The 25253-nt window shown below is 44.7% G+C and overlaps 1 protein-coding gene across 3 annotated transcripts in view; it reads right to left on the bottom strand.

Moving 5' to 3' along the window:
* FOCAD (focadhesin) overlaps positions 1 to 25253 on the bottom strand; it is a 256927-nt gene that overhangs the window by 54544 nt on the left and 177130 nt on the right. For all 3 annotated transcript variants that reach the window (XM_068234405.1, XM_068234403.1, XM_068234404.1), the window contains exons 24-26: positions 23670 to 23711; positions 20987 to 21095; positions 19642 to 19758 (exon numbers count right to left, since the gene is read on the bottom strand). In XM_068234405.1, the coding sequence (XP_068090506.1) occupies positions 19642 to 19758; positions 20987 to 21095; positions 23670 to 23711 (268 nt within the window). The remainder of the gene's footprint in view (positions 1 to 19641; positions 19759 to 20986; positions 21096 to 23669; positions 23712 to 25253) is intronic.

Genomic DNA, 25253 nt, shown 5'->3' with positions numbered 1-25253 from the left:
TGAGTTCGCCAGGAGAAAAGTGCTATTCAAATATAGGAATTATTACTAAACTACTATTCTCCTTGTCATGCCAGTTGAGATATGTTGATACCTTTGAGGGTACAACAAAAACCCTGGACTTTAAAGGACCACTATCGCAAAAAAGTAGGCAGTTAAAATCTGACAGAACCGACAGGTTTTGGACCAGTCCATCTCCTCACAGGGGATTCTCAGGGCGTACATTTGAAATCGGCGCCGGTAGACTTGGGCGCAGGATACAGCGTTATATAGCTGATCCTGCTTCTGCACAAGTCCGGGCCGATTTAATTACTATTCCCCCTCCAGGCCGACATGGATAGTAGGGGAATGAAATAATTCGGCTTCCAGCGATTGCTGGAGGCCGAATTATTATGTTTTTAAGCAACTTCGGCTCTGTCTTCTGACGGAGCCGACGTTACTCACTGAGCACTTCAATAGGAATGATTCCTATTGAAGTCTATGGAGGCGCCGGCTGCGCCCAAATCTAGCAGCGCTGAAAAGCACTGCTCCGTTCTCAGGCCCCGTTTACACTTAATCAGTTAGTTTGCGTTTTTTCTTCTTCTCCATAGCAGTGCATTGTGAAAAAGATTTCAGTTAAAACGCGTTAAGTGTGAAAGGTGCCATAGAAAAACATGGGACTTATTTTGAAAATCAGTTGACCTTTCTTTTATAACTGAGAGTAACTGATTAAGTGTAAACGGGGCCTCAGGGTTTTCTTTGTTTTCAACAGAATTTACTGAACAGCAGTTGCAAAGTCTAACTGACAAAATAGTGTGCAAGTGATTAGGGAGGCCGGCTGATATCTTACTATTTTGGCAGTTAAACTGCTGTTCAGGAAATGCTGTGAAAAGAAAGAAAACCCTGAGAATCCCCCATAAGGCGATGGTCTGGCCCAAAACCTTGGTTCTGTCAGATTTTAACTGCCTACTTTTTTTATACGAACAAAAATTTCAGCCACCACACCTAGCATTTAACAGGAGGAAGATGTAGAAGGAACCTTATGTTTTTCATGATAATATTATTAGATGCAGCTGCTTAAAGAGAACCTGAACTGAAAATAAAAAGTCAAAATAACCATACACAGGTCATACTTACCTCCTGTGTAGTCTACTTCTCAACCTCTTTCTCCTCTCCTGTGGCCCATTTGTCCACTGTAATCAATGGAATTCTCCGCTCTCCATTTTAAAAATGGCCATTACCCCACAACAGCTTCCTGGTCAGCACACTGTTAAAATGAATGTGTACCACGTTAAAAATAAAAAAAGTCAGATACTCACCTAAGGAGAGGGAAGGCTCGGTCCTAATGAGCCTTCCCTCTCCTCTCCCGGTGCCCGGTCCCGCGCAGGATCCCCCGTAGCAGTGTTCGACCAGTTCGGTCAAATACTGCCACTTCCGCCACCGAAGGGAGGTTTCGAAAGCCTTCGGGAGCACTCGGGCTCCCGAAGACGGGCCGCTCCATACTACGCATGCGCGAGCGCCCTCTATGACGCACTCGCGCGTGCGTAGTATGGAGCGGCCCGTCTTCGGAAGCCCGAGTGCTCCCGAAGACCTCCGAAGTCCCTGCGGTGGCGGACGTGAACGGGGGAGCCAGCGCAGCACCGAGGGCACCGGGAGAGGAGAGGGAAGGCTCATTAGGACCGAGCCTTCCCTCTCCTTAGGTGAGTATCTGACTTTTTTATTTTTAAAGCGGTACCCACTGGCTTTAAACTGTAATATCAGCCACTTGAGCCATAGGGAAACATGGACTTTACCTTGCATATTCAGTTGTAACTGACAGCTGCTGATATATAACTGACAGCAACTGGTGTATTTCAGTTCTGACAAAATATTGTCAGAACTGGAAGGGATCACTGTAAGAAGAAAATGGTGAGCTTCTGAGAGGAACTGACGGTGAGGTTAGCATGTAATATTCATTTGCAGATACATCATGTGTTTATTTTAAATAATTTTACTCGCTTCAGGCTCCCTTTAAGAATTGTGTGGGTTTAAGCTGGGCCATATACATATTTAAAGGCACACCTGTCCCTATGACAAGGAGATTTGCTGCATAGATCCTAGATTAATCTCTGTAGTATGTTATTCAAATAGCAAATACACACACTACCATTTGGGAACTGTGGTGTCAAAAACACTTCAGAGTATTCAACAACGGTTGATAGAGCATAGCTGCACAAAAAAAGGATTACGTACGTCCTGGAATAGGCTTACTTATGGCTACTTCTATAGTATTTACAGATGATCTTTTGTAATAAGATATCTAAAAAATGTTTTGTCTTTTTAAGTGTATGTGACTGCTGCAGGGAGAGGTTAGCTGGCGTGAGGCCAGTGCTATTATAGGAAAGAAGCATCTAAGCAGATGGATTATTTCCACAGGGATGAAATAATCTGGAGTAGTAATCTGTTTTATGAAGGGGAAAATTAATTGAGATTTTACAGTGATTGCTATTGTGGTAATTAACCTTTTCATTTTCCGGTCAGAAAAATTCATAGACACTATAAGCATACAACGTATGTTATGCCCACTTAGGAGAAAAGGCTTGTTTATGAGTGGTTATGAGTGTTGTACAGTAGGAAACTCCTAACTCTCAGAGTGAATCAGCTCTTTGTTAAGGTTGCCACACACCATACCATTTTTTAAATATCTGTTCAATTTCAGAATTGCAATCAATTTTTCTGACTGATTGTAACATTTCAAAAATATGACCAATGTACCACACACCTATGTAAAATTTTTCCTCAATTATGATAAAAACGATTGGAAACTCAGAGAAAATTTCTTGGGTGTGTATATTAATAAATTAACAATCCAACACACACCATACAATCTTTAGAGAAATTGAAGAAAAATATCTGGCATTCCGGATAGATAAGAATCGACAAAAACGGGAAATCCGATCAGATTTTTCAGTCGAATGAAAAAAAAGCTTTCGATTTTTTTCAGGAGATCCGATCGTTTTTATCGAATTGCCGTAAAATCGGATCATTTTATTGTATCGTGTGTGGCCACCTTTACGCAGGTTGATAAAAGTAATATACCAAAATGGTAGCGTGCCAGAAAACAAACAATTATACTACTATACTTGTACAAGGGTAAAACCCCCTTAAAGTGACACTGAAGCAAAAAAACAAAACCAACTCATGATATAATGAATTGGTTGTGTAGTACGGTGTCATTTTTATTTTCAGGTGTATAGCGTTTTATATAACTTTTGATCATTCTCTAATAATTGCAGTTTCCACAATACATTCAACATTTTAAATGATTTCATAGAGCAGGCTAGTGACCCTTTGAACTTTTCTCTTCAGGAAAACCATAAGCAAAGAACAAACACTGACTGACAGTTGAGATAAGTGCTTCAAAAGACAGTGCTGTCCATGACTTTAAAAAGAATGCAGTGCTCTTCTTATCTCTTCCTGTACTGGAAACAATACGACACTCATATCTGTGCTAATAATGTTTTATTTCTTAGCAGTACTACTCATACAAATCACTATATCATAAGTTTATTTTCACTTCAGATTCCCTTTAAAAACTGAGAATCAATTTCCTATAACAGGGTTAAAAAATATTTCAGACTCCACACTGCACACTGTCTCAGATGCATGGATAAAGTCAGCATAGTTACAGTGATATAGAAAATGCCATGTTTATGTAACTGCAGCAAACAATGTTTGTGTATGTCCAGGGTTGTGTATGGCCAGGGCTGTATAGGCAGTACAAAAATCATCGGACAACACCTCAGTTTATGAAACCTCCGACTCCAGATACACAAAAATTGCTCAGACTCCTCAAATTCGACTCTAAAGCCCTGTCAGAGCTATGGAGTGTTTACAAAAATCATCCAACTCCTCAGTTTATGAAACCACCGACTCAGACTCCAGGTACCTGAAAACTACTCTGATTTCTCCACCGACTCCACAGCCCTGCATATGACCACACCACATTTATGTCACAGCACTCTGGTGGTTAATTAAAATGTTTTCAGATAAATCTCAATGATGTTTAAGAATTACATATTTAATAGACAGGTGTAGGATTACAATCTAGGTCAGTATATAATATGGACTTTCCTGAATTGGCCAAAACGAGCTGTTTTCCTACACTTCTCACTTTTAATCTTGTCCGTCACTTCATACAAATCTGTTGTGTCTTTATTTAGGATTCTTGCATTATTTTGAGCTCTATATTTTAGAAATGTAGCAAAAAAATAAATAAACAAATGCATCCAATACACAGGATATGTTCATAAAAATGGTGCACAAAGTCAAACAAGTTATTGACAACATGGCAAAAAGTAAACTCAAAATATAAGGGGCACTATACACCAAGATGGCGCCGTGAGGCTGCCTCGGCTCACAGGGCTCCTGTGACTTTCCCTTTTTTTGTTGTTTTCTAGCTGTTTCTTAGTTAATTGGTTGCTGGCATATCTTTCCTCGGCACAGGTGCCTCCCTAGCTATATTCCCAGGACCCTCGGTTCTCTAGCTCTGCCGATAGCTAACGGAGTCCGTACTGGGTCTGCACGCGGCCGCGACCACCCAAGTTGAGGTCACCTCACCTCCATCAGCAAGCTCTCCAGGGCTGCATCGGGTGTCCCGTTGCCGTCCTGCCGTAGCCAGCAAACTACTTCCACTGTCCAGCCAGTGAGGACGGACCCCTGCCTCGCAGTGGAACAAGCCGCCCTCACAGAACCCAGCGAGACACACCGCTCATCGGCGCATCTACGGCGCGGCATCCGCATGCAGGCTCCTCCGCCTCGACACAGGTGAGGCCGACCCGCTCCTCCGCACTGAATCGCCGGCTGAGGCCACCACTCCAGGTCTCCCCACGTGCCGATCCTCTTCCGCACTGCACTGCCAGCTGAAGGCCTCCACTCCAGGCCTCCCCCAGGCCGATCTTCCTCTGCACCGCCAGCTGTGGCCTCCACTCCAGGCCTCCCTACGTGCCGATCCTTCCTCCACACCGCCAGCTGAGGCCTCCACTCCAGGCCTCTCCACGTGCAGATCCTCCTCCGCACCGCCAGCTGAGGCCTCCACAACAGGCCTCCCCACGTGCCGATCCTCCTCCACACACCACCAGCTGAGGCCTCCACAACAGGCCTCCCCACGTGCCGATCCTCCTCCACACACCGCCAGCTGCAGTCTACTGAAGTCCCTCAGCCTCCGAACAGAGACGGCTGGTAGTCCACTGCTCCATCAACTTCACACAGGATTTACCAGGTGAGAGTCCAGTCTGCTGGGTCTGGTGCATCACTGTGATTGTTTCTGTGCTATGCCTGCCTTCCACCAACCTACCTAGCACCGCTGAAGGGCCACCTACTTTACCACCTACCTACCTAACACTGCTTCCTGGTCAACTGCCACACACCACTGCTTTTCACCCCTGCAGACAGGCCATATGACCATACCGATCTATATGTTTTGATCTGCGGATGGGTTGCAATATGAATTGTGTAGAACTGTACTAGCGGGGGTTCACTAAATGGTCGTTGCGCTGTTACCGCAGGAGGGTGATGAACTGGGGCAAACTGCTACCGTAGCTTGAGGAAATATGGACTGTGTTGCACTGTTTACGATGTCACATAGGGACTGTGTTGCACTGTTACCGTAGCGCACTGCGTTTGACACAATATTAAGCTGGATTGCACGGTTACTGTAGCTGGGTCGCAGTATGGACTGTACTGTACGGCACTGCTGAACAATCACTGCAAGTTGCCTCTGCGCCCACTTAGTGGCTCCACACCCATGCCCCCTCAACCCACACGCCACACCTACACCAGATCACAGCTCCTAAAATGGGAACCCTGCGCAGCCCTGCACCCAGGCTCCTGTTTGACTCCGTCTGGAGCCATGTCTAAATAATCACTGCCTCTGGGTCAGGGCCCCATGGCGGCAAGCGACGGAGAGGCTGCCGAGCCGGCGTCCGTGTGAGGCTAAGAAGGAAAGGACTGCGTTCAGCCATCCCTGCGGTCCTCCTAGCAAACGTCTGCTCTCTCACAAACGAGTTAGACGAACTGCGGCTCCTCAGCAACAGGAGGGAACTTGGCAGCAACACCCCAGTCTTCTGCTTCACAGAATCATGGCTACACGATGGCATCCCCGACAGCGCCCTCCATCTCCCTGGTTTCAGCATCATCCGAGCAGACCGTGACAGCATGCTCTCTGGAAAAAGGAGAGGGGGAGGCATCTGTTTCTACATCAGCTCTGCCTGGTGCTCCAACACCTCTGTTCTTGCCAAGAGATGCTCCCCAGACCTGGAACTCCTTCTGGTAAACTGCAGACCCGTTTACTCACCCAGGGAATTTTCCTCCTTCGTCCTTGTTGGGGTGTACATTCCCCCTGACGCTGATGTCAAAACGGCCCTGCGCGAACTCACCGATACCATCACACAGTGGGAGACGTCCCTCCCGGACTCGTTATTCATCATCTTGGGGGACTTTAACAAGGTCAACCTACGCCAAGAGCTGCCACGCTACCACCAGCATGTCACCTGCCCCACCAGGAACGCCAACACTCTGGACCACTGCTATACGGTCCTGAAAGATGCATACAAGGCAACCCCGTGGGCAGCACTAGGCTCATCGGACCACTGCATCATTCACCTGATACCCACCTACAGGAGACGCCTGGAAACTGCAAAACCAGTCCTAAGATCCAGCAAAGTATGGTCGGACGAGGCTAAACTTCAACTTCAAGCCTGCTTCGACTGTACGGACTGGAAGGCTCTGGAAACACCAAACCTAGATGAGTGGGCAGACATTGTATCCTCGTACATCAGCTTCTGTGAGAGCCAGTGTGTACCTACAAAAATCCGCAAACACTACCCCAACGACAAACCATGGTTCTCCAATAAACTTCGGCAACTGCGCAGAAGCAAGGAACTGGCGTTCAAGTCGGGTAACCGTGAGGAGTATAGGAGGGCAAAAAACACCCTAAACAGGGAACTGAGAGCCGCCAAAAAGAACTACGCGGTAAAACTGGAACAGAACCTCTCCTCAAGGGACACAAGGACTGTCCGGAAGGGGCTTAAGGCTGCCACGAACTACAAGCCCCCACCCCAGCACGCAACCCCCAGCTCCGAGCTTGCCGAAAACCTGCAATAGAAAAAGTTCTATTGCAGATTTGAGAACCTGCCAGTTCCAGCAAGGCCCCCTGAGCCTCCTGCCCTCTCCCCTGACTTAGCTTCCCCGCCCCCAAGCCCACCCCCTCTAGCGGTGAACAAGGACGATGTTAGGAAACACTTGTCAAAGTTAAATGCAAGGAAAGCCTCAGGCCCAGACGGAGTTTCACCAGCCTGTCTGAAAACTTGCGCGCAGCAGCTTGCTCCTATTCTCTCATCCATCTTTACCAAGTCCATCCAGGAAGGCAGGGTCCCTGCATGCTTCAAGAGGTCCACAATCATCCCTGTCCCCAAAAAACATGGTGTCTCAGACCTCAACAATTTCAGGCCGGTGGCTCTCACATCTGTCATCATGAAATCCTTTGAAAGCTTGGTTTTGCCTCTCCTCAAGCTGTCCACTGAGTCCCTGCTGGACCCGTACTAGTTTGCGTATAAAGCAAAGAGGTCTACTGACGACGCCATAAACATCTGCCTGGAGCTCGTAAATGAACACCTGGATAGACCTGACTCATACGCCAGGATCCTTCTACTTGACTTCAGCTCGGCGTTTAACACCATCAGCCCCCAAAAAAGAGAATCTTGCTGCCCTCGGGGTCCTCCCTACCCTTCGCCTCTGGATCACAGACTTCCTAAGTGACAGATCCCAGGTTGTCAAGCTGGACACTATCATCTCTCAACCAAGGACCACCAACACAGGGGCCCCTCAAGGTTGCGTGCTGTCGCCGTTCCTATTCTCCCTATACACGAATAACTGCAGGTCCACTGCAAACTCTGTCAAAGTCATCAAGTTCGTGGATGATACCACCATTGTTGGCCTCATCTCTGGGAATGATGAACAGGAGTATCGTCTTCAGGTTGACAGAATTTGCCACTGGTGTAAGGAAAACGGCCTGGTCCTGAACACTGGAAAAACGGTTGAGATGATTGTAGACTTTAGGAAACATGCCACCACCCCACCCCCGATCAGCATTGATGGCATGGTAGTTGAGAATGTTCCCTGTACAGGCCTCCTCGGCACGACAATCTCTAAGGACCTGACTTGGAAAGCCAACACAACCTCCACCCAGAAAAAGGCCCAGCAAAGGCTATTTTTCCTACGCCAACTAAAGAAGTTCGGTATGGCCCGCGAGCTTCTGACGAGCTTCTACACAGCCACAATTGAATCTGTCCTCTGCTCCTCCATCCTGGTCTGGTATGCTGGCTCCTCCGCCAGCGACAGACACAAACTGCAGAGGGTCATCAGATCAGCGGAGAGAATCATCGGGAAACCACTCCCCTCTCTTGATCAAATCTTCAACTCAAGACTGCGCTCCAGAGCTCAAAAAATAGCTAACGATCCGTCCCACCCAGGCTTTCGCTTCTTCAGTAGACTCCCTTTAGGCCGGAGATTCCGATCCATCTACACCAGGACCACAAGGCACAAGAACAGTTTCTTCCCCTCAGCCGTAAACTACCTGAACTCTTAGACTCTAAATCTGACCGCATGGAAGCATATTGCTATGTGAATGTATTCAAATGTGACCAATTTCTGTAACTGTATCTTTATATTGTTTATGTGTGCATGTAGTTGTATTGTATGTCCTGTTCTTTTTCACACTTGCCCTGTACTTGCCAAACCCAATTCCGGGCACGGCCCAGTCGTGCTTGGCGAAATAAAATATTCTGATTCTAATTAGTATAAATGTAGTTCCTGCGCCCGAAGGTGATGATTTGTCTGTTAAATCAGCTGCTACCCTAAAAAGGTGGTATCCCCAACCACCAAAAGTAGGAACTGTACAATAATAAGATAGGGTGCGCACCCTATCTTATTATTGTAAACTCAAAATATAGCAACAAACAGCTGCCAATAGCTACCTACAAATGTCATAAAAGGGGATATTTAATTTCTATGAGTCAGCTTCCAGCCTTCTGAACAGAAACAGCGAGAACAGTTACACTGCATTCCCCAGACACTTTAATTGACAGCGAACACACCACTAGAGGAGGATTGAGCCTAACACAAAGTCACATCCATAAACAATAAATTAACCAGTCTCCAAGTGATAAATTACAGCTGGCGAATCTTCAAATTTAATAAATAGCAGCATACTACCAACTTTCACTGACCCCAACACTGCCCTAATTCACTTAGGAACTTTAGCTAATTAGTCTCATTCACTCCTTCACTATAGTTTTATTAATAGGAGCAAGGTGAAAATAATGTACTAAACAGGCAAATTAACTTTTTTTCCTGTCTAGATTACTAATTTTATACATGCTGGTACTTTCCCTGCAGTGCCTTAGAATTTGAGTGGTCATGCTACAATAGCAGACACCATAGCCAAGAGAAATCTGCTATTGCAAGATAAGGAGAAGGTATGGAAGCAACACAAGCAGAAGAGAGATTTCCTTTTTAAACTGAAGTCAATTAAATCCATTTTTACTGCCATAATATAAATTATTAGAGATTTTCACTCAGCATTCAAAAAGCCTTCCATGTAATAACTACATTGTTAATGTAATAAAACAAAATGAAAAACTTTAATAATTTGCATTAGCTTTCGAAACAAATGTAACGGTACAGCAAGTTTTTATTTTCATATATTGTAGCATTTTTTTTTACTGCAAACCGGTAATTGTACATCCCTGGTTGGTGGCCCTTGTGTACTGAACATGGAATTTGAAGGTATATGTCTTTTCACATTGATATATAAAGGAAACCAGAGACAGCCGATACAACAACAACAAACAACATTTGTAGAGCGCTTTTCTCCCATAGGACTCAAAGCGCATAAGCATGGCTCAGACCATCGTGGTACAGAGGAAGAATTTTATAAGTCCGGAAATGCCAGGCTAAACAGGTGGCTTTTCAGTCTGGATTTGAATAGCTTCATAGAAAAGCAGATGGTTGGCACTACAGTGAAATGGCATGCACACATCAGCTGCGACAACAGGCAGTTTGCACAGGAGGACTACACATATACCTCTTCTTTAAACCTCTTCAGCGTGCTCAAGCAACAACATCAAATGGCAAGCAGACAAAGATAGCAGGAAAGCTGGCACTGCTGCAAGTGTTCAATTTATTGTAGCAAAGATAAAGTGCAAACGTGCAGCATCTTGCAAAAAGTATGGCATGAAGAAACACATACCCTAGTGAGAAGAGGCGTGGAGGATGGTGGGTGCTGGGCACAGGATGCCTGACGGCCGTTTCGCGCTAAACTACGCTTCTACGGAGGCTGCAACACTGTTGGGCAATGGCTGCTGGTTAAATACTATTCAGAGCCAGCGTCTAGCGTCACTTCCGGTGGCAGCGCCGCCCCTACTTCCGCGTCACGTGTGCATCTTTGTGTGTGTCCGTTGTTTCTCCCTCCTCCTGTCCCCTTGTTCCCTGGACCCCCCTACAATTGACATGCTATTATGTGTTCTGTTTGCCTTGATGCTTTATGCTTTGTATGCAATTTGTCATCTTTTGTACTGTCAATTTTTTGGAAGATGGTGGGAGCATACATTAACCACTCGCCTACCTTCCCTCTTTCACCTTCCATGTTCAGTCTATCCCAGTTGGTGACACTTCACCACGGGATATGGGCTATTTTACTTCCCTATATTTTTGCCCCCCTACCTTCCTTCTCCTCCTATTTTCTACAGCGCACTATATTTAGCTATTATAGCACTGTGTGCTTTGTACTTAGGACTTTCCACCCGGATGGAGCACGATTTGGCCACACTGACACTTAGGGTTCTATGACACCTTTTCTATTCAGGATCCCCTGATCTTTTGTATCCCCTACCCCCCACTCCACCCTCCCTTTCTCCTTTTTTCCTACTTTCCCCCTCCTCACCCAAGGTGTGGGTCTGGCCGAGTCAGGCCCTGTTCAAGTTTGGCCGCTGGGGGGAGTGTTTCCACTCACCCTATGCGACCATATTGACGCGTGCGTCGCATGCATAATTATGCAGTACGCGTGTATCTAATTGGCATGCGTACGTTGTAGGCGCCACGCGGATTTTCGTACGCATGTGACGTACGTTGACGCAACGCGTCAATGCGTATGCACACGTGACGCGTAAGTAGGGGCGGCGCTGCCACCGGAAGTGACGCTAGACGCTGGCTCTGAATAGTATTTAACCAGCAGCCATTGCCCAACAGTGTTGCAGCCTCCGTAGAAGCGCTGTTTAGCGCGAAACGGCCGTCAGGCATCCTGTGCCCAGCACCCACCATCCTCCACGCCTCTTCTCACTAGGGTATGTGTTTCTTCATGCCATACTTTTTGCAAGATGCTGCACGTTTGCACTTTATCTTTGCTACAATAAATTGAACACTTGCAGCAGTGCCAGCTTTCCTGCTATCTTTGTCTGCTTGGATTTAAATAGCTCCAGGGATGGTGCTGTCTTTACTGGGTGTGGCAGGGAGTTCCAAAGAGTAGGGGCAGCATGACAGAAGGCTCTATCTCCAGATTTTTTGAGGTTCACTCTGAGAGTGACCAAGTTTATAGAACTTGCTGATCTGAGGTTGTGAGAGGTGTGGTGCAGCTTCAGCAAGTCCTTCATGTATCCAGGGCCCAGATTGTGCAGGGATTTGAATGCCAGCAGTCCAATCTTGAAGAGTATTCTCCATTCTACTGGTAGCCAGTGCAGTGAGCGAAGGATCGGTGTAATGTGACAGTGGCGAGGCTGGTTTGTTAGCAATCTGGCAGCAGCATTCTGCACTAATTGCAGGCGACGCAGGTCCTTTTTGGGAAGGCCAGCATAAAGGGCATTGCAGTAGTCCAGCCGTGATGTGATGAAGGCGTGAACTAGGGTTGGAAGATCCCCTGGGGGAATCCGATGTTTAATCTTTGCAATGTTCTTCAGATGAAAATAGGAAGATTTAACTACAGATGAAATTTGGTTTCTGAAACTCAAATCCCCATCGATTAGTACGCCAAGGCTGCGCACGAGGTTGGAGCTGTTTATGTCTGAATTCCCAATCCTGATTGGTGTTGCTTTAGGAGAGAGCTGTTTTGATGGCGAGCACTGGCTTTGGACAAAGAGGACCTCAGTTTTGTCAGCATTCAGTTTCAACCAGTTATCATTCATCCATGCCTGTAGCTCAGCTAAGCAAGAGTTTATTTTAGGAGTAGGGTCTGTTCCACCAGGTTTGAATGACAGGTATAGCTGTGTGTCATCGGCGTAGCAGTGGTACGTCAGGCCATGTCGTTGGATAAGTGTACCGAGTGGCAACATGTAGATTGCAAACAGCAGAGGGGATAGGATTGATCCTTGTGGCACTCCGAATTGTAGAGGTGCAGGTTTGGACATTATAGGTCCTAGGGATACTCTCTGTGTTCTGTCAGTCAGGAATGATCTGAACCACTGGAGGACTGATCCACTGATGCCACAGTACTCCTGCAGTCTGTTAAGCAGGATTTCATGGTCAACTGTATCAAAAGCCGCTGAGAGATCCAACAGGATGGAACATTCCCCTCTGTCCCTTGCCATGAGCAGATCCTTGCAGACTTGCATGAGGGCTGTTTCACAGCTGTGGTCAGTGGCGTAGCTTAGGAGCTGTGGGCCCCGATGCAAGTTTTACATGGGGCCCCCCAAGCACTCTATACATAACAATGGATATGGCGCGGAAAAACCTGCCAATGACAACTACAGTGTCAGTGGTGCAAGAAGGGGATGGGGAACAGTTTGTTAATGATTACCACTATTCAATATATCTATAGAAGTTATTATTATGGGTGCAGGACCAATAGAGAGCTAATGCTGAAGTTCAGGGAGGGCCCTACGGGGCCCCTCTGGCCTAAGGGCCCCGATGCGGTCGCTACCTCTGCACCCCCTATTGCTACGCCCCTGGCTGTGGTGTTTCTTAAAGCCAGATTGTAGAGGGTCCAGGATGTTGTTTACTGACAGCCTGGTTTCAAGTAGCAGATAGACAGCCTTTTCAATAACTTTACCTAAAAAGGAGAGGTTGGAGACAGGTCTGTAGCTGCTCATTGCATCTGGATCCATGGAAGGTTTTTTAAGAAGGGGCTTGATGATTCCTTCTTTTCAAGAGGTAGGAAACCTCGCTGCTTGCAAAGAGCAATTTACTATTTTGTGAAATGCTGGACCAAGCAGGTCAGGGCATTTCAGCATATGTTTAGTTGGTCCAGGTAGCAGGTTGTCTGGCGGAGGCGACGGAGGATGTCTGATACTTACCTTTTTTTTACATACCCAGGGCTTCCTCCAGCCCTATGGGCACGGATCGCTCCCACGTCCCCGTCCTCCACTGCCTGCAGCTCCGGTACCTGGTTCCGTAACTTCCTCCAGTCGCGGCCATTGCAGACGCAGAATGCTACAGGAGCAAGTTGGAGGAGGTGAATAACAAGAATCCACTCTTACAGTGTTTGGAGGGTGACACCAAGGGAACCGAGTAGCACGGGATGACAGCAAGGGACCAGGAAGCCTCCAGGAAGCCACAGGTAAGTAACTGCACAATTTTTTTTTCTGTTAAAGTCTCCTTTAAGGACTTGTTGGAGACAAGCATCTTTTACAGACAAATCCTAAAATGAATCTCCTCTTTGAACGAGAAATAATCCATGCTCAGCCCTACACATTTCTAAGATTATTGGTAAATGTTACTTCAGTTTAATGAGTTATTTTCTGTGTAGGTAAACACGCAATCACTTCACAAAGACTGCAAGTCTCAAAGATGCTGCCAGTCACTGAAGTAGTGCAGGTGTGGTAAATATTTAACAAAAGCTTCTGGTCAGTGCATGTACTCTTGCAGGAAAAGTAAAATATCTGGGCAGTGTGTACTACAGCATAAAGATTCCAGGCTTGAAAAAAATGCAAATTGCGCCTACACCAGTTTTGGAAATTCATAGCTTGCTGAAAACAACAGAAAAATACATTTTAGGGCCAGGTCCCACTAGCAGCACTTGCTGAACCCTACTGGGCGATTCCACTACAAAGATGCTATTTGTAGTAAATCGCAAACACGCTGCTTGCAGCATCTTCTGAGCAACTGGGCATGAAAGGAATTCTGCAAAATTGCACATTCCTTCAAAATCGCTTGGCAAATAGTTAACAAATCTCAAACGCTTAGGATTTGCCAAAGGGGCTCAGCCCTTAATAGCATTAAACTACTACTACTGACTCAACAATCTATGCTCACTTGGGGCGGCGATTTACAAGCTCAGTAATGGTACTGAGGCTGCATTGGTAAGTCCCTCCTCTGATACTACACTTATTGGGTATATATTGTGCCATTTTGTGCGTGGTCTCTGAGGAAGTAAGTAATACTTACGAAACGGCTGTAAGGCCGCCTATACATCCGTGTGTGTCTGTTATGGGGAAGAAAAAAAGTGGTGAAAACCTTTCGAACTTTATTGGTGCCCCGAACCTTTTTTCTTGCAAGCAATTAATGTAAACTTCAAACCCGGAGGCACACGAAGTCACCTGACCCCCAAAGGCTGCTGGATTGCAACTAGTGCCAATCCTTTTATCTCTTTATGCTAATCTATGCTATGAAGCATCCTTATTGCATAGCAAGGCTTTTCAGTTTCAGTTGTGTGGCACCTGTCAGTAAAGACTAAATAGTCATAGGTAGTGTTCATTTACCAGATTAAAGTAAAATAAAAAACTAAAGTCTGTCCAGGTACACAATAGGTTTCTCCTGAACACTATTAGTAACTATAGCAGAAGAGTATTGTACCATGTTAGGCACCGTTGCAATTTTAAATGTTTGTGTGAGGTTGACTGACTTTTGACTAACATTTACTTTCAGCCTAAAATAAATATTGTATCATCTCTAAAATTAACTTATCTTGTGAATTCAATCCTTCCAGGCCAGGCTTAAAGGCAATATCCGAGCTGAAAAAAGGACATCTACTTACCCGGGGCTTCCTCCAGCCCCTAGCAGCCGCTATATCCCTCGCAGCACCTCCGCTCCCAGCCTAAGGCTCCCGGACGGTGCAGAGGCCGACAGGTCGTCCTCTACTGTGCCTGTGCGAGCGCCGCTGTCAATCACTTGCACGTGGTGTACGGCGCATTCCTAGGCATGTGATGAATAAACTGGGTCTAATCTATTTGTTGTAAATAAAGGCCCATACACAAACCGGATTAATGTCGCCCAACAGGGATCGGGACCTGATCCCTCAGGTGACATCGCTTGACTGAGTCTGTACAGATGCGTAGTAGGCTGGCGACATTTTTCTGGGGAGTGGAGGGCCGAAGAAGCAGCGCGGTCACACAGCAGGCGGCAAGAACAAACGTATCGTCTGTCGCTCGGCAGAGTTGATCCGCTTGCTGGGCGGCTGTTTATAGAATAGCAAGCATCCATGTAATTGTCCTATTGTAATAAATGCATCTTAATAATACTTATTTATAGTTGCAAATAAATCTATGAACCCCCTTCCGGTGTTCCAGTATATAAACAAGCTCTGGTTTTGTTTTATTTAGTACTTCAGAAAGCAGAACAAACAAAACAAAAAAAAACTACTAGACCCTATCTATTGGGTCAAAAGCTTACTCTTACAAGCTTAAAGATAGCCAGTAAATTGTATTTCTTGATACACAATTCCTGCTATTAGCAATTATCTGAAGATATTAAAGAATGTCTGAAAAACAATCTATCTACTATAACATCTCTGCCTCAACATTAACATTCTTCCTAACATCTTACAGATAGCTGTAAATGTGTAATACAGGGACCTACGGTATAGTGTATTGTCTTGAGAGAATAACAAGCTATCAGGTGAACATTTCCAAACAGGCTAATAACATCTTTTCTTAACAGAGCTTCCCCTGGGTATACTGTGTTCTAAGGTATTGATTTTTGTCTGATTGCCAGGAGACCAAAAGGTATCATAAGACTGCTGTCTAATGACTACCTTTATGATGACTTCTAACATTTTTTGCAATAAATTACTAAAATGCAACGAACTACACAATGCTAGTCTGAGGATGTAATCTTGGAATAGAGGCTCAGGAAATTACCAGCGAGACTGTTTGGATTAAATATTATCATGATTGCACAACAGTGTTGAATGGAATCCAGCCCAGCACTAGAATAAATGTGGTCTTTGATTGTAGGAAATATGAACCTCTTGGTGCTTAGTGTCTTGATGTATTTGAACGAGAGTGTCTTGGGACTTGTCTTCCTTGTTATTTATGTCTGGGTATTGTTCATTAAAATGAATTAACCCCCTATAGGAAATAAGCCATCTGCTGCTACGTTCTCCCACCAGAGCCTCGTGGAAAGCTGCCAACTCATTTTCTGCAAACCAAACTTCACGGGTTGGCAAAGTATCAAATTAGGCATTAAAGTGGCAGCGTGAATTCTGAATATGTAAGTGGTGTTGACTAGCATGAAAAAAATGCATAAAGACTGCTCACACATAGAATCTCTTACCTAATAAAATAAAATATCACAGTCAAGAATCCTCTGCAAGATTTTATAAATTAAGGTAACTTAGCAAAAATCAAAGTGCTTAATTATCATTATACATCTACAGAGTGCAGCCACATTTTCCACAGACGTTGCATTACCTCTGGTGGCAGTGGCCATTCCACTCACAAGCAGGAACCTGTGCAGGCATGCATCACTGGCTGCTGTCTTACAACTGTTTTTTGCTGCTATGATCTCAACCACAGCTAAGGTAATATGACCTCAACTGAAGCTAAGTCTAAGTGACTCTTTGGTTTTCACTAGAGCATCCCCAAAAAAAGATGATGGGTTGGTAGCCCTGGTGGTCATTGGACTGCGTTGCTACAAGCTGTCACCAGATTGTAAGAGATGATCAATGATATGCAAATACATCCGAGTTTATGCACATTTATGTAAATCTGTATGCAAATAGTTGCAGCTTGAAATTGGACCAATCAAGTTAAACCTGGATGGGACTTGATTGGTACATTTTCAAGCTGAATATATTTGCATCAAAAATGTACAGACATTTGCATAAATGCAGAATTATTTGCATATCATTGATCATCCCTAGTTTGTAACTCAAAGAACCACCACATTAGTGGCAGGCTGGAACAGCTGAGCTACACTAAGGAGGCTTCTCCAGTTACTGGAAAGTAAAAGTCTTTGCCAGCAACAGTCAATTCTGGAGACTGACTAAGATGGTCAATAAATGAAAATGCACCAATTAGGAATTGTCAGGTTTGAGCAGAGATCAAGGCAAAAGGCAATAAAGAGTAGTAAGGTTTAGGCTGGTTTCACACCAGGACGTTGCGTTAGAGGGGACGTTAAGGTTGCATAACGTGCCCCTAACGCAATACCTGTTGGTGTTGGAGCAGGACGCTACCAAGAGCCGAGTTACAAGCAGCTCTTGGTGCGCCTGCTCTGCCGGAGGCACTGCGGAGACCACGTGAGCGGAGCTCTTCGCATCACGTTTTCCCGCCAGCCAATCAGCGGCCGCTCCAAGAAGAAAACACTGCAAGTGCAGTGAATATTAAGTAGCCATGTGCCTGGCTACGTAGCGGCCTCTCCCCGCCTCCTCTCCGCCCCCAAAATAAAAAAACCCCACCCGTACTGAGCATGTGCAAGCAGTCTAACGCGGCTCTGCCGCTTAGAAAGTACTGCATGCAGTACGTTGTCTGGTGGCGCAGCGTTACTATGTAACGCAACGTGGGCACTGTGAACAGCCCATTGATTTTTCATTGCTGTGCGGTGGGCTGCGTTACAGGCTGCTCTAACGTGCGCCTGTAACGTCCCACTGTGAAACCAGCCTTAGGTGGAGGACAGACATCACGGTAGACAGCAGGGCAGTCTCTAGGCTAAATTGCACCAAGGGCAAGGGTGTAAAAATTGCGCCCCCCCCCATCCTTGCAGGGGCGTAGCAATAGGGGGTGCAGAGGTAGCGGCCGCATCGGGGCCCTTGGGCCAGAGGGGCCCCGAAGGGCCCTCCCTCAATTACAGTATTAGCTCTCTATTAGTCCTGTGCTCATAATAATCACTTCTAATGGATACTTTGATTAGTGGTAATCATTAAACTGTTCCCCATCCCCTTCTTGCACCTCTGACACTGTAGTTGCCATGGGCAGGTTTTGGTGCGTCATATCAATTGTTATGTATAGAGTGCTAGGGGGGCCCCATTGTAAAACTTGCATCGGGGCCCACAGCTCCTTAGCTACGCCACTGCATCTTTGTGCCCCCCCATCTGCCTGGTGGAGCCAAGTATAGGTCCCCGCAGAATTGGTTAGACAGGTCTAGTTACACCCAGTATGGGTAGCCAGCTATAGATCCCCCTAGTATAGGTAGCCAGGCATAGGTGCCCCCAGTATAGGTAGCCAGGAAGTAGAGTGTGTATCAGTGGCTATGCAGAGGTGACCAGCGGCAAATGAGCGGCGATTGGAATGGCAGGGTGGTGAGTTGCTTGTACTAGGCTTACCACTGCACTAGCTCTGCATGGGGGGAGCACGGGGGGAGCCCCTGAAAGAGAAAGGGACGGGGGAAGTCGGGCTCCCCTCCATGCAGCTGAGACTCAGTGTGGCCGCGACTCCCCTCCATCACAGCACCCCCACCACCTCCTCATAGTGCTCAAGGCGGTCGCACAGCCTACATGCCCCTAGAAATGGGTCTGGTAGACAGTGACACAGATACAGATCCATGGCCCTAATGCAAATTGTACCACGCAGCACTCTGTGTACATAAAACTGCATGATACAAACCACCAAAGCCAGCTTTCCCAAGAACAGCCACTATGGCCCATAGGCAATTTACTTTTTTTTCCTAGGTGATATTTTCATACCTTGTCAATAAAATACCATTTAAACCACCAGCAAGCAAGAAAATACTCAAAATTATCTTGATAGTACTTTTTTCACCATTTTTTACAATTGTAGAGTGCTGAAAATATATTTTAAATGGGAAGATGAAAAATTATCTCCTAGGAGAAAAGAAAGGAAGGAAAAAAGTGAATAAGGGCTCATGTGAGAGAAGTGCAAACAGAGAGAAAAAGAATGGTTTGTTAAAGAGAACCTGAAGTAAAACTTAACTGTAAAAAAAACAAAACATATAAACCAGCACTAGCGCACCTTTATGATTCATTTGAGCAGTTTTCCAAAAGTCTCCATTCGTTCTCCAGGTATGATTGCAAACTGTGCATTGTGCAGCTAAAATGGCCACAACCCCGGCACTGCTTCAGCGGCAGCGCATCTCAGCCCTCTCACTGATTGTAACCTGTGGCGCATGCAGCATTGGGTGCGATGAATGGCAGGCAGGGAAAGGGCATACCTAACACCCTTTTTTGGGAGGAGGGGGTATGTTACTGCAAACATCTAGGAGACAGAATGTCGCCAAGGGGACATAAAGGTATAAAGGGATGTAAGGGTACATGCCTCTGTGTTGCATTTATTATGTAAAATCAGCCTCAGGTACACTTTAATGATTACCATGCAACACATATTTAGAGGTGATCTTTACCATGACAGCACCAATAAAGAGCTGAAGTTGCAACTACACGGTCAGACAATGGTGGTGTAAGACTGACAGAGGGGAAGCTATAAAATTGTAGGCCTACACTAAACATTTTATATCCAGTAACCATACCTGTTGGAACCAAGGAAACACTCTACCCTTGGGATGGTAATGACTGTTGACAATACTAAGAAGGGTGTCCATCACCATGCAAATCCAGGCACTGGTGGGAAGAATATCAGGTCCAATCTGTAGGTAAAATAGTAACAACAAAACAAAAAATATAAATATAAACTGAAAGAAATAGAAATAATAGCTAAGGTACTCAAACTACAAAAATCCTGCTAGATTGACCCATAATAATAAGTTAAACTCCATAGAAATAAAATAAGGATAAAAGGTGCACTCATTCATTTAATATTAAATTGTTAGTATACTTAAAGAGTAAATTCAGTCTAAATGTCACATTCTATGACTATCTGGAGATAGAAAAAGCACCATTCCGTTTTTCTGCAAGGTGCAGGCTACATGGCTTTGATTGAGAAGAAAAAGACCCAACAGGTAATTACCGTATTATTTTAAAATATAAGACACAGCTTTTCTTCCTCAAAACTGGGGGAAAAAGTGGGTGCATCTTATATTTCGAATGTACAGTAAAAAGTGGTGCAGAGTGCGCAGGAAAGCACTTACTAAATCCCGCTGCCGAGCTCCTCTCCCGCTCGCTCCGATCCTACTTTTATATGTGTTCTACTCCTCTTCTCTGCCATCTGCATCTTCCGATATCCCAGTACACTGCAGCCGTCTACCACAGTACAGCTCTGGCCCTCCTTCCTGGTCGGCTCGTACTTCCTCATTAGTGGTTTCCCCATACTGCGTGACCCTAGCGGCACACGTGTCAGGGTCACCCATGACATGCGGCACACCTGCGCAGCGCGCAGTATGGGCCAACCACTAATGAGGAAGTATGTACCGACCATAAAGGAGGACAGGAGCTGTATAGCGGGAGGCAGTGGCAATGTACCAGGATATCGGAAGATACAGAGGAGAGGAACGCGTATTGAAGCAGAAACTGAGCGAGGGGGAGAGGAGCCTGGCGGCAGGATGCAGTTAGAGCTGAAATACTGCAGAGGGAGTGTTGTGTAGCTTAGCTGGCGGGGGCAGCAGGACAGGTGTTAGTGTAGTGCAGTGTAAATGATGGGAGCAGCAGAACTACACTATCTTACATGAATGTTACACATATATGGGTACAGGGTTTCTTCTGTTACATTTTGTCTAGATTTTCATATCTACAATTAGTTTGTTACTCATTGGAGGTGGAGTTTTTATTTTTTCTTAACCTAATCTAAGTATAGTATGATTGATGTGCAGCAGACATGGCCTTATGCATATACATTGGTGACCATTCCACAATCTTATTTATAATTTGCAATGTAATGAAAACAATTGTAAAAAAAAAAAAAGAAATACATGAACACACCTCAGGGGCCCCTTCAGTTTCTGAAGGAAGACTGCTTTCATATTTGGAGACAGCAACAGCTAATCCAGTGAGTGCTAGTAGTGCATTCCCCTTCACCACAGGGCTGTCTCTGTAAAGAGGAAGAGGCTTGCTATAAGAGGCGTGCTCACTACTGGCAATACCTAATGGCAGAAGAATCCCTTATCAACTAGCACAATTCTAAATACACATAATATGACATAGTACGCAGAATACCCAGATGTTTCCAAATGTTTTGGACCATAAGACAGACTTTTTCTCCCTTAAAAGTGGTCCGAATTTGGCTCCACATACCAATCAAAAATTCACTCACGGCCAGAGGAGAGGCGTTTCCAAAACCTGGCTACAGCCCAGCTGTGCCAGGAGGACATTAGAACTGAAGAGATATCTGAGGCAGAGAACACTACGATGTAACTGCGCTGTACAACAGACGGCAGATGCAGTGTCTATCTGGCCTTCTCCTGCATTCCCATGTGTTCTCATTCATCCCCCTGAATCTTCCCTGTCCTCCTCTTAGAGCTCCCAGCCATCAGAGCTTCGCAGCATCCTTCAGCGTCCAGCTTAAATGCAATGAGCTTTGGAGAAGATTTGAATTAATTTCCTATTACTGGAGCAGATGGTCTCATGAGTGGGATCATGACTCTGTCATTGAGTCAATCACTGCACTCGCTGAGGTAATTGAGCCAGCTCATTGAGTGGCCCACTTCACTTGCTCAGTGGAGCTCTAAGAGAAGGACAGAGGAGGATGCAGGGGACAGAAAAAGAAAACAGGGGGACACAAGAAGACACAGGGAAAGAGGATGAACCAGAGAGACACAATGGCACACGAGAAGTACAAGGGGGACATAACAATTGGGGGGAAAGGTCCATAAGATGCCCCTGCACCATGGACGGACCAGATTTAGTATATATTTATTCCGCTGGTTTTTGTAAAATAGCCCAGACAAAAGGGCTAAAGGTGGCCATACATCTAGTGATTTTGGCTGCCGATCGACCAAGAGACAGCTCTCTCTCTGATCGAATCTGGTTGGAGAGAGATCTGTTGGCTGCCTTGAAGCACACGCTGAATACCGATCGATTTTTCCCCGTGCAGTAATACATTAACTGTCATGGGTGCTGACCTTAGGGTATCAACAGTGGAAAACTGTGGGCGGTGATTTGGAATCAAATACAGTTAGTAGGAGTTATGGAGGAAAGGAAGGGCCTATGCATTTTGTAATTGTATTTCCTTATTGCTCCCTCCTTCTGTCTTGTGGTTTCATAAATGGGATGAGATCAATTTCGGCCTGACATTGGTCGAATTGTTGATCGGGCATGTTCTTGGCAGCACAGATTTTCCTCAGATTCGATAATAATTGAATCGAATAATAAATCAGCCACCAAGTTTACAGATTTACGCCCACCTTAACATCTTTTGCAGGCAGGAAGCCTGTTGCTGGTTGACTTGCACAAGCACAACCGTGGCGGCGGAAAATCAAAGTGCATGCTGTGAATTTCACATGGTGGAATGCACAGAAGTGCTAATTACGACGTGAAATTCACGTACTGAAATCTTAACTGGTCAAAATAACTTTTCAGCAGCCTGCTATTGAAAAAGTACCAAAAAGTAGGTGTAAAGGTACTGTCAAAATAATTCTGAGTATTTTCTTGCTTGATGGGGGCTTAAGAGGCATTTCATTAAGATGTACATTATCGCCTAGGAGAAAATGTAGGAGAAAAAGGGAATTCGATTTGGTTGGAAAGGTCTATAATTAATGAAGAATATGGTGGTAGAGGGCAGCTTTTATGGTCTTTAAAAATAACACAATTGTCCTTGAAGTTCTAATGCAAATAATGTCTTTCTAGCTATCTCTAGATTCAGATAGTGAGCTGACCTGCTGGTTAGAAATGGGGTGTTCAAAAGTGTGCAACTGATATCTTGTGAAGAACAAAACAGTTTTAGAAGGTACATTTTAAAATATAATTTCTGCTTGGTGCCCAGTCCAGTGACTCTTTATCCGTTAAGATATACTGAGACACTGGGCTGCTGCATAAGCTTGCGGGAATGCAGTACTGTTCTGAAAAAGTCACCTGTAACAAGGAGTCTGAACATAGCTAATGTTACTATGCATACGGCCATGAAATAAAATGAAAGATGGACCTATAAAGCGCTCCTTTCCACTATGAAGAACTCTGTCACTAGCTTAAAGTAGACCTGAACTCTTGCACAGGATAAATGAAAATAAAGAGAAATGCACCCTGTATGTATTTAGAGAGTTTAGCCTGTCTAATTCCCCTTCATCTGTGTCTATTCACAACTGTAATTTGATCTCTCAGCTGTGTCAGCTGACTGCCACAGCAGAGAGGCTCATTTGAAAGCACAGGATATTAACAATATGTCTGCTTCCATGAAAGCAGTAAGTAATACACTGCAGATTTATTGAAGGATTTGTATCAGCTGTAACAAAGTAATGTTTTATGCTGTTGCGTATCTTATAGAGCAGAGAGGAAGTTCTGAGTTCAGGTCCGCTTTAACGAGGCAAGTTGTACATTGACTTATCCGGTCAGGTTAAACTAAAATAAAGATCCATTTTTAGTAAAGAACCAGTTTTACTTCTTCATGTGAATAAATACTAGAAGTTGATGACTAAGGCACTACTCAGGATGAAAGAAACATAGGACTTACTTGACAGAAGTTCTGATGGTTTCAGTTAATGTATCTCTTACCCTGCAATCCAAAAGTTGAAATTGTCACTGCATACAAAATAGACAAGGACTTCATTTAGCCCAACTAAATCCAAAATTGAAGAAGGCACATTATCAAAGCAATCCTGTACAGTCGCACTTCAATATCCCACTGACCAGGGGCTCATTGAAGCAATCTCTACTTAAAGAGACACTGAAGCGAAAAAAAATATATGATATAATGAATTGGTTGTGTACTATGAATAATTACTAGAAGATTAGCAGCAAAGAAAATACTCTCATATTTTTATTTTCAGGTATATAGTGTTTTTTCTAACATTGCATCATTCTATAATATGTTCAGATTACACAACACTCAGCATTCAAAATTATTCTTTCAGAGCAGTCTGTGAACTAATGACCTCTCCTCTGCCAGAGGAAAAGTAAATAGTCCAGGAACAGTTGAGATAATAAAAGTCAGATAACAGCCCTCTCCACGACTTTGAAAGTCGTAGAGATAATGGCTTTTTTGTATAGAGATAACAACTGGAGTTTCTTCCTGTACTGGAAACAATTAGACTGATGTATCTGATCTTAATGTTTTATTTCTTAGCTGTACTACACATACAAATCATAATATCATAGTTTTTTTCGCTTCAGTGTCTCTTTAAGTGGCAAGCTAATTAGGCCAGCAAAAATATACTCTGTCCACCTCTGCATCTATATTCACTTATCTCCCTGCCTTATTCAATTTTGAGTTTAGATCCACAAATAATCTGCTAGTTATTTTTTGTTGTCCTAAACATTGCCAGGGACAATCCACAAAGTATGACCATTTATAACAGAGCATGTATAGTTAAGAGAAAAATAGACCATTTACCACAAAGCATGTATAAAGTTAAAGCGGAATAAAACTCTAAAATTCAATAAAAATGTGTTTTCCTTCTTTTTATTTCCCATACAATTACCATATTTGCTTTTGTGCACAAATAATATTGCCTGTTTACAAATTACAAGTTCCCAAAGTACAGTTTATCTGCTCGAAAAGCTGCAACTGCATTTTATTCATAGATTTTATTATATAACAGCAGCTACCTAATGAAAATTTCTGTCTCTGCTTGCCAGCTCAGTACAGTTCAGTTTCAGCATGTGGCTGGTTGTAACTAATTGACAGAAAGCTCCAATTTCCTCATAGTATGTGAACATACCAGCCACTCTGTAGCAGAGATTTGTAGCTTTTTGCCACTCATATGAACTTATAGAAATGCATGACAGATTTGCAAGGCTCTTTCAAGGCTCTCTAATTTACAGTGATCACTTTGTGCTATCTATCACCTGATTTAAAAGTTCTTATACACATCACTAGCCTCTGCTACATGACATTAGTGTCCCTTTATCCTTACTAGAATAAAGGTTCGTACAAAAGTATGATGAATGTCACTCACTGGGGATCAGAACTAGATCCCTCGGGCGACATTGCAGGGCTGACACAGTGCAGACGCTGCGTTAGCCTGTGGGTTAGCAACGTGTTATGTTCCTATGCGCAAGGCGGAGGGCTGATGAAGCGGTGCAGTTGTGATGTCAC

This window comes from Hyperolius riggenbachi, chromosome 1 (assembly GCF_040937935.1).
Source record: "Hyperolius riggenbachi isolate aHypRig1 chromosome 1, aHypRig1.pri, whole genome shotgun sequence".
Classification (NCBI taxonomy): domain Eukaryota; kingdom Metazoa; phylum Chordata; class Amphibia; order Anura; family Hyperoliidae; genus Hyperolius; species Hyperolius riggenbachi.
This window is presented reverse-complemented; position numbering and strand designations above follow the sequence as displayed.